Raw genomic sequence first — 17513 nt, forward strand, 5'->3', positions numbered from 1 at the left:
TATATTTCTTAACCCCCTGGCGTTTAAAGAAACAATAGACAATGAAATTTTCAAGAAAATAAAAGGCTTATATTACTATGTCTTAATTACAACGGAACAATTAACAAAGTTATACTGAGCACCTATTGCGCCTTAAAATGAAAAAATATATATTAAATGGTGGAAATTTAAGAACATATTTTTTGCTTCCCAGAAAAAAGAGAGACCATATTTATCAAAAAATAAATCTTCTAAATTGTTGGTCAGTAAGCTACATCCCACATAAACGATCATCAAGAATTAAAACTAAGGATCAGGCTTCAGAACAAAATAAATAAATAAAAAAAAACACACAAGAGCCTGGAAACCCACTTAGGATTGTTGTCAAAAAATATAATATTTTACCCAAAAAAATGGGGCTCTAAGAGATCGTTTCATGTAGCCTACATTGTTCCGGGGAATTCAGGTCAGTGTCAGTTCAGATCTTCAAGTGATTTCCTTCCCATTGACAAAAGCCCGTGCTCCAACGAAGTAGGCAGATTTACCCTCACTGCGCGCCTTATTCACCAAAGGCCACAAGTTCATCCTAGCTTCCTTGACAGGTTGCGGGAGATCTTCAACAAAACGGAGTTTGTTATCACGCATGACGGGGTGATTTTTGCCGCTTTCCATACAGCATCTCTGTAGGATCTCTGGGAGAATCTGATGATGATCGCTCTCGGCCGAGAGCTGGCTGGAGTTAGTTTCCCAATGCGATGGGCAACGTCGATCGCTGGCGTCAGTTTGTCATCTGGCAGAATATTCCGGCAAAGCTCTGTAACCTTTTCCTTCACATTTTCAGCAGTATTTTCGGCCACTCCATAGACCTTCAAGTTCCACCTTCTTGAATAAGTCTCCAGTTCACACACGCGAGTTTGGAGCGCTGCCACTTTTTTTTCTTCCTCTTTAAGGCGGCCATCAACATTCTTAACTCTTTGCTGTGCTTCTTTAACTTCACTGCATACAAAGTCTACCGTTTTCTTTAGACCTTCGATTTTCATTGCGTTTCCATCAATTTTCTTGGAGTTTTCACTCACCAGAATTATTATGGAGTCAGCCTGCTCCTTAATAAGCTGGGAAAGAGTAGAAATTACGATGTTGTCTTGGGATGTGGGCTCGTGTTTTGCATTATAAAGAACCTTTTTTGCCGCTGGGGAATCACATGGAGTCACAGGTAGCGGGGGAAAGTTTTCCTCCGACATGGATACCTCTATTGACGGCATGGTGCTAGCATAATCGTGACACGAGGCTATCAGAGCATTATTTGGCTGTGTATCAGGGATGAGGTTCTTTTTGTTCTTGTGCATCCTTTTCCTCTCAGGTGGTGACATTAGGTCGTTCTCAAGGTCACAAGAAATAGTCCAATATACGAGGAATGTAGCTAATATTAAAATACCACCAAATTAGTACTTTTGTGCGGGAGCTCAGCAGTGACAGACTTACTCGGTCGCCATCTTGGCCCAACCCCTCTCCTTTTAAAAGACTTTAAAAAGTCTTTTAAAATGTCAATGACGTCATACACATTCACATTCATTAGCAGAATGCAAGCGTGTTATGGGCAACAACCTATAAGAAATCGAAAGGACATAAGTACTCGTTCATATATATAACTCATGTTGAACTTGCAAAAACTACAATCAGATCTGAGATTTCTCAATCGCGTGAAAGGGACAAATTTAGCCGTCTAGCCCCATAGACTCCCATTCATTTTGCACTCATGGCGATCGCCCCCAGTGGAACTCTGGTGGTACTGCAACCAACATTTTGCACAATAGGACTTAATAGGGAGTGGGAATTGGCTCTCCGTAGACAGGCTCTGCTATGGGTTTGAACCGTCGTTTTTCTTCTTCTTTGATCTAATGGCTGACTGGAGCCATGAGCACATACCTCCACCTACAGTAATTTAGTTCTATTTTCTCTTTTCTTCAACTCGAATTACGCTTTTGGAATAACGTTACGTAGGAGTCAGGTAATGACGAATCGATCATTTGTTCTGCAATACATTATATGCACACACAGTTAAACATTTGCTCTTTTCTGATCCCAATGTCAATAATTTCACAATTTCATATAAATACTATTTCTTTTTTAATATTGATAGCCTACTTAACCACAATTGAAAAAGATGAGTTGAAAAACTATGATGTACTGTTGTGGACACCTGTCAGGATCCTGCCCTGACAGTCTTGTCTGTCCTATCTTTGTTTAATGTGTCTCTGTTCATTTTGTGCCTGAGCACATGGTTGTGTCTTTGTTTATGTTGGCCATGTGCTCCCCTTGTCCTGCTTCCTCGTTTCTAATCACCACGCGCCATTGTTTAGTCCTTTTGTTTGTCTAATTGTTCACCTGATCCTTGTGTGCTCTGCTCCCAGTCCCTTTATATTGTGCTCATTTCCCTCTGGTCTTTGCTGGTTCGTTTTTGTGTGTGCTTTGTGTACAGTCTCTTGCTTAGATATTTAGCATTGTGAGAGCTCCTTAATCAGAATTTTGCAACTTTTTTGTGCGGTGCCCGTAAAGTAACTTGTTCGGTTTACTTAGCTTTGTCGTGGTCACAAAATAATAACTTGTGGGAACGTAATAATATGTCGTGGCCACGGTATATTAATTTGTGGGAACGTCATATTAAGTCATGGCCACGAGATAATTTTGTCGAGGTAACGACATCCTTATGTCGTGGCCTCGAGATGCTATGTTGAGGGAAGAACATCCGTTTCTCGTGGCCACGACTTCTTATGTTGAGGGAACGATATGTTTTTCTCGTGGCCACGAGTTTAATGCGTAAACAAACCTGCGTGACCATAGCAACCCAGGATTATCAGAAATGGATTCATTCACATTTTATTTTGATTTAAGTAATTATTATATTAACCATATGCTCTGGCTACCGGGCTGTATTACATGCGATCGTCAGCATTCAAATGAAGTTTATCATACATAAATATGTGCATAATAAAATATAAAAACTTTTTTTATCCATCCTACAGTCTTGTAATGCCATTAAATGATAGTGCTTCCCACGTAATATGTGTACATTATTATTATTATTAACCTTATATTATTGGTTATATATTTTTTTTATTTCGTTTATATAAAATTTTTTTGCTTCAATTTCGATCTCTTTACTTAACATTCTGAATACTTTTGTAAATAATAGCATACTGTAAATGCTTGACATTAACATAAAATGTCATAAATGCATACATTTTATATGTATAAATAAAATAGTAATAATGAATAATGGGTTGCTATGGTCATGCAGGTTTGTTTACACATTAAACTCGTGGCCACGAGAAAAACATATTGTTCCCTCAACATAAGAAGTCGTGGCCACGAGAAATGGATGTTGTTCCCTCAACATAGCATCTCGAGGCCACGACATAAGAATGTCGTTACCTCGACAAAATGATCTTGTGGCCACAACATAATATGACGTTCCCACAAATTAATATCCTGTGGCCACGACATATTATCACGTTCCCAAGTGTTATTATTTCGTGGCCACGACAAAACTAAGTAAACTGAACAAGTCACTTTACGGGCACCGTATATTTGGTTCCCTCTTGTTTTCTAGTTTTCACTTGTTCCCATCTGTAGTCTAGTTCTAGTCTTTGTAGTTTATTTTTTTTGTTCTTGAACCTTTTGGGGTTTTTCCCACCTTTTTATTTTCTTTCTAGTTTTCAGCAAGGTTGCTGTTTTCTTTATTTTGGTTTGTAGTTCTAGTTAGTTATTCCTAGCTTTTTCCAATTGTTATCATTTTGTTTTCAGTTAATTCCAGTTATTTCTAGTATTACTTTTTGTTTTTCCTTTTTAGTTTTCTTTTTCCCTAGCCATTGGTTTGCAAGTTTACTTTTACCTGTACAATTCTTGTCTCCCGTTTTGTCTTTGTGTCTGTGTTGGTTCCTGCCCTGCTTCCTGAATCCTCCCTGGTCGCTGGTTCTTCTGACCCGACAGACATTGTGGTGCTACAAGGGGTTCCTTCAACTGGGTCAGGCCCTTCCTACTTGAGTTGCTACCAGGTCTCCTTTTGCCACAGAGCCTGGAGCCATGTCCTTCTGACCAGCCTGTTCTCCTGTCGTGTCACTATTGTGGACTGTCTTACTGCATCATCTGTGTTTCATGCTTGTTAATAAACCGTTTCCCCTAATAATTCTGCATCTGGGTCCTCCCTTGCCAAACCCTGATAGACACCTGTTGCTTAATTTGCTAAATTTTTCCTATTTAAGTCTCCTTGCCATTCTGCCATGTGTTAATGAAAATTACACGAAAACCCACATTTTCAAAGCATTTGGAGGCATTGTATTATAGAGGGTTTTCACGACACGTCATCAATCCTTAAGTCATCATTATTTTAGATCAGATTCCAATCGGATACAAAGATAATCATATTTGGACTAACAGTGTGAATGTAGCCATAGTTAACTATGTCAATATTTAAGCCATAGTCGCAGATTCAAATGCCTTCTTTAATCAATTTTTTGCTCTCTACTCTTGACAGAACTCAAAATGTTTTTAACCTATATGACCGAGTAGTACAGACCAAAACTCAAAACAATTTTTCAGCAGCAATAATCAGCCAAATTTCCGAGTCCATTCAGTGGCATTGTTTATGTTCAGTGCCTCCAAAATGTCCAACTTCCGGATTGATGCTGTGTCATGAAAACCCTCTATTACCAATAATAAAGTCGAGCTATTCTCATAACATTACAAATGCTGACAGAAATAAAATCTGAGAAGAAATCACTCAGAAAATAAATGATGCTAGCTATGTATATGAACAAAGCCCAGAAGAAGTCAGAAATAAGTGGAGGGACTTCGCAATTGTGACAACGGAGGTCTGTGGTACGTAAGAGGAAAGCAAACAAGACTGATGTGGTATCAATTCATTTCCTCCTCTCCCTACAGAGCAAGAGAAAGTTTTGACCATCCTGGGGCCTGTTGCAATGGAAGAATCCTTGGAGGTATACATGCGTATCAACCAGGCCTATGTCTGGCCCTTCAACATCAGGCCCTCTCCAGTCTGACCCTTCAACATCAGACTCTCTCCAGTCTGGCCCTTCAACATCAGGCCCTCTCCAGTCTGGCCTTCCAACATCAGGCCCCCTCCTGCATGGTCCTCTAACATCAGGCTTCATATCTTCAGAGGGCAATAAGAAGAAACAACGCTTTAAATTCAGTTGTTAGCTCCACTGCATTATTTATGGAGGTGGTGGGTGATGGCCAGATGTGTGGGTGATGGAAGCACACATGACTCTTTTGTGTGGGCCACTTCTGCAGTTTGCAGGTGGCTGAAGAGGGTGCATGGCTTTGGTGATAGCTGGCTGCTGGGAGACAGAAGATATCTTCTTCACCCATACCTCCTGTCACCTGTGCAGCATCCATCCACCATTGCAGTTTAAACCATTTATTTAATCTGACATAACAGCTGTTAGATATTTGGTTTATTTGCTTATATGCATTAAATGAACACTTAAAAACACACACACAAAAATTATTTAGAAAACAGTGTATATACTGTGTGTGTCTGTCTGTCTGTCTCTCTCTCTCTCTATATATATGTACATTCACACACAAACACATTTGTAGAAAATATTCCATTTTATAATTCTGTAAAAACAACAAAATCACTCACTTATTTATACATTCTTACTTTATTTTGGTACATTAATTTACCATAAAAATACTTTGACTTGAGTGTTAACATTTATTGCAAGTGAAAACCTCTAACACACTGTTACACCAATATTGTTATATGACAAATGTGTCTTTTGGAATGTTTTTACAAAGATAACTCACTCGACAAACTCACCGTTTCTAGGTGCACCGTTTCGATGGCTGCGTTCCAATCGGCATGATTAATGCTTTCAGAGGGCACTTCGAAGGGAGAATAATTGCGAGGGCCACGTTGCTATATAATTTTAAACTACATTTGTAATAAAAATAAAGAAGGCGAATTAGGTAATAAACTTTAACCACAACTTTAGTAAGTCTTTTAAATCATTCAAAGTGGATGGTGAAATCTTCTAAAGAAATAGGGCATAGGGTCGATAACTCTGAATAGCACACAGCCCAGGTGCGGCGCAATCAACGACGTCGACACATCGAATTATGCTTCTTACCACAGGTGAAGAGCTGTCGTTCCAGCGACACAAGTTTGCGAATGTTCGTTTGAACTATGGTCTCGGGAAACACAGAATCGTTGAACTACGTTGTGTAGGGGAATTTACAGTTAAAACCCAAGGACCAGATATGTCGCAATGAAGACCAGGAGTCAGAGATGAGTTCAATTAATAATAATAATTTTACTTGAAGAAAATAGTTTGCAATTTCATCAGCAGAAGTCAGCTTCAACACTCTCGAAGGAGTTCGCAGGCCGCCCCCCAGTACAATACAAAATCAACCACAGTTATACCCTGACAGAGGATACTAATTGCGTCAATACATGAGTCAACAAAATTCTGATTGGTTCCAAAACATAGATAAAACTCTCCAAAGACGTATATCTGATACGCTGGACACTGGCAGTTGATCGTTTGTCCTGGGACTGTCTGAGCTTCTCCCTGTACAGACAGATACTAACACACATACACAGAGAACTTATCTAAAATTCAAGGCTTTCTAGCACTGGCAAGTGTCTTATCATTACGGTTGGATACACACACATAATATGTGGACATTAATCTTGAGGAAAAGAAATACAGCACACATAAGGTTACACATTTCACTCTTGCTATAACTTGATTAATAGTCAAACAAGAAATCATGTAATAATATAATATAATATCAGTATGAAGCAGACATGGGGACTTGGTCCCATCTCTGGTATGAAGGATATGGTAACTCGGCATCCACTCCTTCAGTCCCCCGTTTTAGATCAATGTGGGGTCTAATACCCCACATCTGGTCTAATAAATGAGGTCAGGTGACGTTGTGATGCATGCTAAGAATGCAGACTGTTGGTCAACTTAAACATGTGCATACTTAAAATCTCTGGTACTGGCTGACATTTCTAGTAATAAACACATTATTTTGTACAAAATACTTCCCATATACATTCTTATTTCCCATATACATTAATCTACTTACTTAATCCCACAATATCGGCACTTGCACTAGTCTTTCTTCACATAATGTCTTTTCCAGTGAATCATTCTGTGTGTCCCTCTACCTGGAAAAGTGTCCTCACTTTCATCAACATATCTTTGTAAATACCTCTCTTCCTACTACAGCTACTTCACACTTACCCTCTAAAACCAAACATTTATCCAACAGCCTTAAGACTAAATTTGCATATTCATTAACCAGATTTAACAAATCATTAAAGAAAAACGCATACACTATAACCAATTCAAAAAAAAAAAAAAAAAAAATTAACCCATAAGAAGGATATTTGTCTTATTTGTTTTCTTTTAACATATCTTATACAACTATGATGAATTTTAGTTAATTTGGTCATATAGTAAAATAAACTCATTACAATAAACGTATATATATTATTCTCTGGAAGCCGGGCTAAATGAATAACCACTGTTATTGCATTCCTGACATATGTCAGACCCTCAGTCACCTCACAGATACCAAATACAGACATTGCTTATAACCTAAATCCCAGTAGAGATACCCTTATTTTATGAAAATCTATCATTTTCCCGATCAATGGTACAATTATAGAGATTGAATATCCATTTTACCCTTTCATTCCAAACTTGGTGTTAAAAACACAAAAATAAACAAACCAAAAATAAGTAAGATCAATATTGAGCCATCTTTAAAAATAAAAATAATCATAATCATTATTTCCTCGAAAACCTAGAGCAGTTCCTAGTTTATTACTTAATAGCCCTTTTATTAAGCTTTACTTTCACCGCAAATCCATTTGCAGTCATCATAGTTCACATGCTGTTTACACATACATGAACCATAAACCTTGTCATTGTTAACACATTTGGTTAAAATTACATTTTAAGTATCGAAGTGTCTAACTTTTAAAATACAACTAACCGATCCACTTATTGTCATGCATGTATTTATTTTATACCATGACATTACTGTTAACCATACTCATTGCCTTATTATTACCTTTTTTTTTTTTTAAATGCAAATCTTGTCAATTATCATACCATATTACTGTACTCAGACTATATTAGCGACACATTCAGAAGCAAATCCTCAATACTTAGTATAAAGTCAATTTAGTTCTCACTGTTTTGTCAGTGATAAATGCTTACAGGTCAGCTACTTGATCAATGTCTTAAAATCCCTCGTTCATGTTTGTCATTTGGCAGTGATATTAATTTACTCAAAATTATTATAAACTGAAAAAGAGCAGACAGATTTCCCAATATTATTACTAAATGAACAATACTATTACTTAGTTCTAAACGGCCAAATATTTATTAAAGAGACATCATCAGTTTCTGTAAATCTGTATTGAAACAGTATACATTATCAAAAAGACCTGTCAGTGTTCACAATATTAATTTGACTTGACAAGTGTTCATAAGCAGCTCCATAGAGCCTATTACAATTGTGTTGTTTAAACAAAATTTATTATTATAATTTTTTTTTGCTGTGCTATTTCAATTAATTCAAACCTCTTGTTATGGATTTGCTCCATTAAGGGGCTATCCACACGTTTTTGTTCAACTTATCTCTGTTCTACATAAACCACTACATAAAGCTTTTGCACTATAGTACACAAGCAGGATTCACTCCTTTGTTTTCCCACCAGGCTTCTTTATGTGAGGGTGCTCTCTGGATAATTTGGTTAGTGACGTAGCCAATCTGTCACTGTTTTTCTGCTGTCAAGTTTAAAATATTTACCTTCACCATTCAAACAACAATTTAGACCCTCATTTAAATTTAGGCATGGATTTTAAACCCATTTTGGACGGCAAACTTAAATTTCACAAATCCAATCATATAAACACTCTTTAACATATTAATCCAGAGAGTGATTTAAATCAGTATTATAAAAGACAAAACAAGTCATTATTACCAGTAGCAGACAGAGCTGGATAACCAATCCACTTAAAGCTCGTCCCATGTTTGGCATTGTCTTTTCATTAGTTTCACTCAGAATTATCGACTTCTGTTATACACTGTGGCTTGTAGCATCAGTTAACCGTGTTTCCACTATAGAGCTAGGACCGGGCGTGCTAGTGCGTGCCAGGGCCAGTCGCGTTTCCACAGTCACTTCCGGGGCTTGATCGTGCCTCGCCGGGGCTTCCCTATGGGGCTTCCTCGGGGCCAACGGCCAAGTTTTTTGGCCCGACGAAAACCTTGGGCCAAAGCGGGCCAGCTGGGGCTAGAGGAGGGGTTATGAACAAAGGCGGAGTTTCTCAGCGTCTGGAGAGCGTCAGCGCGGATCATTTCAGAAAGATAACAGCTTTAACAGCAGCATTAAAGACTTTTAAAATAAGTTAAGCTCAAAACTCACTCTTAGTTAGCAGCAAGTGTTTGAAATAACTTGATCCGATGTGGATTATAATCACTAAACAAGGCAGAAATATTTATAAGCGATGTAAAAGACTATGCACGCTAAACATTAACGTTACACCGTAAAGATGTTAAATATGACTGCTTGGAGAAATCAGAGGTCAGCTTCTTATTCTCTATCACAGTCGTGTATTTATTAAGTAACTTATATTATCTGTCACAAGCCTCGTCTCGAGAGTTTTTCTCACGTTGCCTATCATAAAAGAATATAGCCTAATAATGTTTTTTGTTCGGGAGTTTTTATAAAAATAGAGATATTATCATTAATTCTAAATGTGACGGCTATGTGGCTAATAAACAGAAACAGACTCGACTGAATAAGCAGGCTATTTTCATAAGCGTTAAAAAATAAATAAATAAATAAAATAGTAATAAGTGTATTTATGTGTGATTAATTTTGAGTCCTGATAAAATAAATCAATTCTATAGTTAAAACATCGATGCTTTTGAATTTGAATATATAACAAAGCATGCAAACAAACGGCCGCTTTTATCATGTTCGTTTTGTGATCGCGCATGTTCCAGTGGCTTATTTCTTAGTTTTCTGATAACTTCTCTTTGTTGGTGAAATAATGAGGTTGCATGACGTTGTTCTGAGAGGCGTGTAAAGGGCGTGTTTTAGTGACGTGCAGCAGTGCTTCAAGCTCCCCTGTGGAAACTGCGCTATTCTGGCCTCGTGCTACTGGCCCGGGGCTATGAGCCCCGCCCGGCCCGCTTTAAGCCCTGGCTCGCACTGGCCCGACAGTGGAAATGCGGCTGTTTCCCAATAGGGCTGGAATGGCCCTCTTCTGGGCATCATTCCCACGATCTGTTTGTGTGTTGTACACTCTTCGCATGTTAATGGGCGGCTAATCGTGGTTATTTCATCGTTTGTATTTGTTATGGTTTTGAGTACAGCAATTTTAACTGATTTGGAGGGTTTTCCGCTGGATTTTGCTCTGGTTTTAATCGGACTTCGCTGATTTTGTTCTCCGTGTCTCTGAACGGGATCTCGGTTTCTCTGAAAATCTAATGCGGCAACATCATCATCGTCACTATCGCTGTTTCTATCATAATCAAAGGTTTCATCCAGTGCCGCTTGCTTAACTGCAGCCACTGGGAAGCCTGCATTATTACAGCAGTCTTCAAGAGCTGATATATAATTATTGCCGGTTTGGAGTTTCTTTTGAAGCTCTTCGAGTTTTCTTGACATCATCTCACTCTGTCTTGCCCAACCTTGTCTTTCTAATGTAAATGCCTCGACCTGTGCTCTTAGTTTTTGCAATTCTTCAGAGCGCCCTTTTTCAATTTCTTTGATGCTTGTTATTGTTCGTTTGTTTTCAGCTATTGTCTCGAGGTCATTTTTACGAAGCAGGTAGACGATAGCAGTTGGGATATTCTTATATTTCGATTTAGATGCCAATTTTTTTGCCCTCGGCCAAAAACCAAGCTACAATTTCATTGTTTTTCCATTTAAGATTGAATCCTTTATCATTTAAACTAAGAAGTGTGTCTTTTATTTGTAATGCTTGAATTTCCATGATCTCCTGATCTACACTGTCACTGTATTGTCCCTGAAAAGCCATGTTTCCCGGTTAATTCTCCCCCCACCGGATTTCTACGGTCTCCGGTCTAACAATGGGTATGTCGACCCGTTCTAAAAATGTGTCTGTATGTGAAATGCAAAAAGCTTTCCCTCAACACTTCTAATAAGAAAAAGGAATGAACTTACCACAGCAGTTGTAGACAGGGAAGAAGCTCAAACCTTATATCTTCAGAGAGAATCAATTTGAAATTAGCGCTGGAAAGACGTCATTCGCATAATTAGGGAGATCACATCGGCGGGGTCACCACTTTGTAAGGTCCAGACACTCGGCCCAAGGAAGGTATCCGGTGCTGGATGAAGGTTTCCTGCGTGTTCTGTCTTTCAGCGCGTAGAGTTATTAATTTTAGGTTAAACTCAAATCTGACTCCATTTTATTATTTAATCTGACTCCATTTTAGTATGACCTCGAATTTAGGTTGAAATGCAAATTGGTTGTATGCCTTTTTAATTAATATTCTTCTGACATTTGATTATTCTAGTTAACTCTATTTTTATATTAACTCATTCATTCAGGTGCTCATGTTGCTAACAAGGATACAACGTAATCTACTAGTCAATAATTACAGAGTAAGACAGAATAGAATCAAAATGTAACAATTTATTTACAGTCAGGTAGATATGTATTTTGCCAATTACATATCCAATTGAAACACATAAAATCATATCAATATAAAACATCAAATTCTCAAAGATGAATCTAAAAGTAAAATATGCATACCTGACCTTAGAAAATACATAGTATGAAGTGAAGAGACACACAACACACTACGGGCTTTCTGGCTACAGAAATCGCCCTGATCCTTTTGCTGCAATCCTTTAAATACCTCAGACCAAGAAAACATCCCCCGAGATGAAGACAGAAACTAACAATTGGAATTTGCATTATCTCAGGTCCCAAGCCTGGGTGGTTTTACAACTCAATGGGAACAGGGGGTAATTTACATGGAGGGCCCTAGGAAAGGACACTCCCATCACAGTAATCAAGATATCTCTTGACTCTTCAGATCTGTATTATCTTCTAATCTACTTTTGTAAGAGTGAGACCATTGTACCAGTTGCACTGAGACATTCCCAATGATACTAGACATGAGTGTTAGTTCACTTGCATTGACATTTTCATGTAATCATTTTGAGCAGACTGAGTAGAAGGAAGAATGGGTGAAGGGATTTGAAATGAAACAAATGGCCGGAAGGGAAGGAGGTCTCCTGCTCCTCCACTCTGTGGGGTGTCTCGAAGATGCCTGTGTATGTTAGTATTGTCTGTTTCTCAGGAGATCAAAGTATCTCAGGTTCTTTCGTCCTTACACAATCATGGTCATTCATCTTGACAGGCAAATAAAAACACAAAACAGTGCTTTCCAATTCTTTTATTGAACAGTACACATCAAATTCTACTTCGACTTCTGGCTTTGTGCTTGTGCCTTCAGTACTTTGACCACAATCTTCTGCTCCTCAATGAGGAAAGCTCGTTTAATCCTGAAAAGTGACACAGACAGATATGGATCATTAGCTCACAAAAATAATTTAAACAGTTTAATTACAGCATTCCTAGATCAATAGGTCACCAATTTATGAAAAACGTCATTAGTTTTGTTTCATTATCACTTATTCTACTAAACTCAAAGGAGAACTGAACTGGTCATTCCTTTCGATAAAATACCGTAATTCCTCAAATAAAAGCCGGGGCCTTTATTTACCTAAACTGCAGAAGGTAATAGGCTTTTATTTGAAGCAGGCTTTTTCATAGAGGCAGGCCTTTATTAGGGGCCAAGCACCGAAGGTGTGTAGGACCCTATTGTATTAGTTCCCGTTCTTCTTATTATTATTAAGGGCCAAGCACCGAAGGTGCGTAGGACCCTTTTGTAATTGTTCCCGTTGTTCTTCTTCTTCTTCCTTTTTCCAACTAGGAGTCTATGGCAGCCCATAGAACCGATTGCGGGAAAGTTGTTTTGGTTTGACATTCTGATAGAGGACAGTGCCAACATTAAGCACACCAATTTTGGTGTGTCTAAGACATTCCCTCTAGCGCAAAAAGTTATGCAAATAAAATTGATTCGTTAAACCGTTTTCGATAAACGCTCAAACAAATTTTGCGTAAAGCTTACAAAAACGGTTGTAAGGCTGTATCTCTGCTACGATTTATCATATTCAGACCAAACTTGGTACATGTCATAAGCATGACCTGAGCCTACTTGCTGCGTTTCAGCGCAGCGCCACCTACTGGTCCGGAGATATGAAAAATTGCTATTTTTGCTTATAACTTCTGAACAGTTTATCCAAACATCAAAAATTTGGCCTTGTTAGATTCAGGGCAACATGCCGAGTCGACTGATATCCAATTTTACCATTTCGGCCATTTAGAATTTTGTGCTAAAATGCTGTATTTTAAGAACGCATCAACGGATTGTTACGAAACATGGTATGGGTCACCAGCACAATGACCTGAAGGATCGTGAGAAGTTTCGAAACAGCGCCACCTAGTGGTGATCTTTTTTAAAATGCTTATAACTTTGGGTGTGGTCGACTTATTTTCACGAGACTCATCAAATTGCACTCCTGAAACCTTTCCGAGTCCTACGATACCAAACATGCTATGTTTCGCCTTACGGTTTGTGTAGCGTTGTGATTTAACGCTTAAAAAAAAAAACATTTGGCTATATCTTCGAAACCGCTTGTCTGATCAAGACGAAACCATCGTCAGAAGTTCGGAAACATAGGTCAATAGCTATACGCCAATGCCCAAATGTTAAAATATTGATAGTAAGGGGTAGTACAATTCAATCAAAGTCAAGAGTCAGTCATTTTTTACGTGTTTTTTCATATAAATGTCTATAACTCTGAAGCAAATTGAGATATTTTCACCAAAATTGACACGCATATTTATGGGCTCCCTCTGAGGACACATACAAAATAACAATACATGAAATTCCCATTGACTTCAATACAGTTTTGTGAAATAAAATGCTATACTATACAAATGCATTGGTGTAACATTATGAAACTCAGAATGTGCCAACAACACCATCCCCTGAAGGTACTCAAAATATTTCGCCATCTAGTGGTCAAAAGTTATAACAATTTCCAAAAAGGCCAATTACTTTTGAATAAATCTGGGTATTGAAATGTCGCTGATTTTAGTAGATTTCTTGGGTCAAGCTGAGAACATAGATACCAAGTTTTCTTATTTGGCCAAACTTCCTGTCCGCCATCTTGATTTTCAGTCAAAACCTACTTTTTTTAAATCCTCATCAACCGTTGGTCCGATTTTCACCAAAATTGAATCATATCATCTTCAGACTGAGCCACCTCAAAGATATGGATTTCGTGTCGATATACTAAACTGTTCTCATTTAGCGCATCAACGAATTTGCTGGAAGGATGCCAACATGCATTTGAGGCTGTATCTCAGCAAAGCTTTGACATTTTTGCACAATTACCCATTTTAAATTAATAGCAAAAGCTTTCCAGTGGACAGAGATCATAACAATAGCACAGAATCAGTTCGGTTCAGTATCATGCGCAGTATCATCAGCTCCTCGGTTCTCAAATCGGACTCGTTCGACAGAAACTGTTCTCGGGTTCAGTGTACTGGTGATCCGAAAACCAATGCAACTGGTTCTTGACTAGAGAACGAAAAACGCTCCAGCAGTGGCCGTGTACGTCAGTTATCTGGCTCTGCTTCACAAGTTTTCCCCGAGCCTTTATTTGTTCGTGTTGACCACGCCCCCAGCCACTATAAAAGGCCTGGCGTTTATTTGACTACCGGTTTTCATTTGAGGAATTACGGTAATTTGACTATTCAACATTTTTGCAAAGTACAGTACAAAGCCAAATTAGCCAATTAAATCCAAAAGCATCAAACCAGATGTATAAACTGCTATTTATATATTTATCAATACAAAAACAGTAAATCGCCCACGTCCCCACAGTGATACTGTTATCACACGTCGATGAATCAGTGGGAAAATTTCCTCACCGTCACAACCCTAGTGACAATCCTCCAGTCCAGTGAAATGTTAACCCTGCATGGATCCTGCATGGATCCAGTAAATTACAACTATGAAAATCATCCATGTACAAATAGAGACCGATTATAGAGATACCAATTTTAATCGCATGGAAAAGAGAAACCAGTACAAAACTTTAAGACAGCTCCTTTGTGGTTTGGAAGGAGGTTGATGTACTCTGTATGATCATCTTTATCTTTAAGGGTTAGTTCACCCAAAAAGGAAAATAATGTCATTAATGACTCACCCTCATGTCGTTCTAAACCGTAAGACCTCCATTCATCTTCAGAACACAGTTTAAGATATTTTAGATTTAGTCTGAGAGCTTTCTGTCCCTTCATTGAAAGTGTGTGTACGGTATACTGTAGGGCTGCACGATGTGTCGTTTAAGCATCGATATTGCGATGTACGAATCCACTATAGTGACATAGCAGGATGTGCGATGTAGGCTGTCGTAGTTGATTCGTTATTCATTAACTGTACGGGCCAGCTGCTCCCCGGCCCTTGACAAATGTGATTCGCGGATTAATTGCACAGCTAAACCATCAGAGTGAAAGTTTATCATTGACATTGACCACATACAAGTTTAACAGGGCAGAGAGAGAGGGAGAGCACGCGAGAGAGAGAGACTGAGAGCGCGCGCGAGAGAGAGACAGAGAGAGCGCGCGAGAGAGAGACAGAGAGAGCGCGCGCGAGAGAGACAGAGAGAGCGCGCGCGAGAGAGAGAGTGTGCGAGACAGACAGAGGCCGGTGACACACTGGCTGCGTGGCGTGAGCGTTGCATGTCTGAAGCGTCCCAGAAGCGTGGTGGCTGCCTCACGTTTTCTGTGTCTTTACACACCAGAACCGTGCCTGACGCGGCGCTGGGCTGACGCGCTGCTGCTAGAGAGAGAGCGCGCGTGAGAGAGACAGAGAGAGAGTACATTAGAAGTACCATCAATGTTTATAGAAATGTATATGGATTTATATTGCATGTAATTTTTTTTCCTTTTTTTTTCTCTTATGAATGTATATATGTATTTTTGTTTTGTTTGTTTCTATTCTGATATGTACAATGCTTTGGCAATATGTACCTTTGTATGTCATGCCAATAAAGCAATATTAACTGAATTGAGAGAAAGAGAGAGACCAAGAGAGAGCGAGCAGTTTTCAAACAACACGAGCTCTGTATTGCTCACTCTCCCTCGCGCATATTAATCAATTGACACGATGGTGTCGATGTTTAAATCATTTAAAATGAGAATGTAAGTGTGCTCACCCCATTTGTTTGTAAGAAAAAAATATCGCAATATATATCGCAGAAAAATAAAATATCGCAAATGTCATTTTTTCCCAATATCGTGCAGCCCTAGTATACTGTAAAGAAAGGTAATAACATCGTTATTATTGTTTGAAACAATTTGCGTGTGTTAACTTTTTTTTTTACGTGGCTGACACTCCCTCAGAGTTAAAATAAACCAATATCCCGGAGTAATTACACAATCAGTACACTGACTGAACTGCTGTGAAGAGAGAACTGAAGATGAACACCGAGCTGAGCCAGATAAGGAACGATTGAGTCAAGAACCGTTTCTGTCTGACACGTCTGATTCGAGAACCGAGGAGCTGATGATACTGCACATGCTTGATTCAGCATGAAGCAGACTGACACACAGCGCGTCCGAACCGGAAATGTTTCAAACGATTCAGCTCAATTTGATGAAAAGGTTCAAGAAGAACCGGTTACATCATTTGTTTGTGAACCGGATATCACTACACTGCAGTGAACGCATTCACAACAGACCCGGAAGGCTATTTTTGGACCAAACTGTATTTTCAATGCTTCAAAAATTATAACGGACCCTCTGATGTCACATGGACTACTTTGAAAATGTTTTTCTTACCTTTCTGGACATGGACAGTATACCATACACACACTTTCAATGGAGAGACAGAAAGCTCTCGGACTAAATCTAAAATATCTTAAACTGTGTTCCGAAGATGAACGGAGGTCCTACAGGTTTGGAACAACTGAGGGTGAGTCATTAATGACATAATTTTCCTTTTTGGGTGAACTAAGCCTTTAACCCCCAGTAGGGGTGTGTAATAATAAAATAATCAATTTTGTTGATAAAGGTAAATAGACAACTTTTTTTGCAAGTTATTATGCTGTTACTTTGGCAGGTTTGGTCCTGCTATGGACCACTCACTCCAAAAGCTTTTGATATTCGTCATATTCTCGGCTGTGTTTAGTTTGCATGAGTAACAAATGTAATTTTCCTGTTTAAATTGAATTTGACTTTTTACAGGGTTTTAAGGCCAATTTTTCTCTAACCTGATTAAATGTTTGCATCACCTCGTGTATCAAGTTTTTAGATTCAATCAGAAAACTCAAACAGCACCACATAATAGGGCAAAAATAAAGCAAA

General features: G+C 38.6%; 1 protein-coding gene across 1 annotated transcript in view; it reads right to left on the reverse strand.

The window, feature by feature from the left end:
- Positions 1-12450: 12450 nt before the first annotated feature.
- LOC113089824 (60S ribosomal protein L34) overlaps positions 12451-17513 on the reverse strand; it is a 7765-nt gene continuing 2702 nt past the window's right edge. The window contains exon 5 of the mRNA XM_026256119.1: positions 12451-12574. Within this exon, the coding sequence (XP_026111904.1) occupies positions 12490-12574 (85 nt within the window). The 3' untranslated portion in view covers positions 12451-12489. The remainder of the gene's footprint in view (positions 12575-17513) is intronic.

The sequence above is a fragment of the Carassius auratus genome, unplaced genomic scaffold (assembly GCF_003368295.1).
Source record: "Carassius auratus strain Wakin unplaced genomic scaffold, ASM336829v1 scaf_tig00051372, whole genome shotgun sequence".
Taxonomy (NCBI): Eukaryota; Metazoa; Chordata; class Actinopteri; order Cypriniformes; family Cyprinidae; genus Carassius; species Carassius auratus.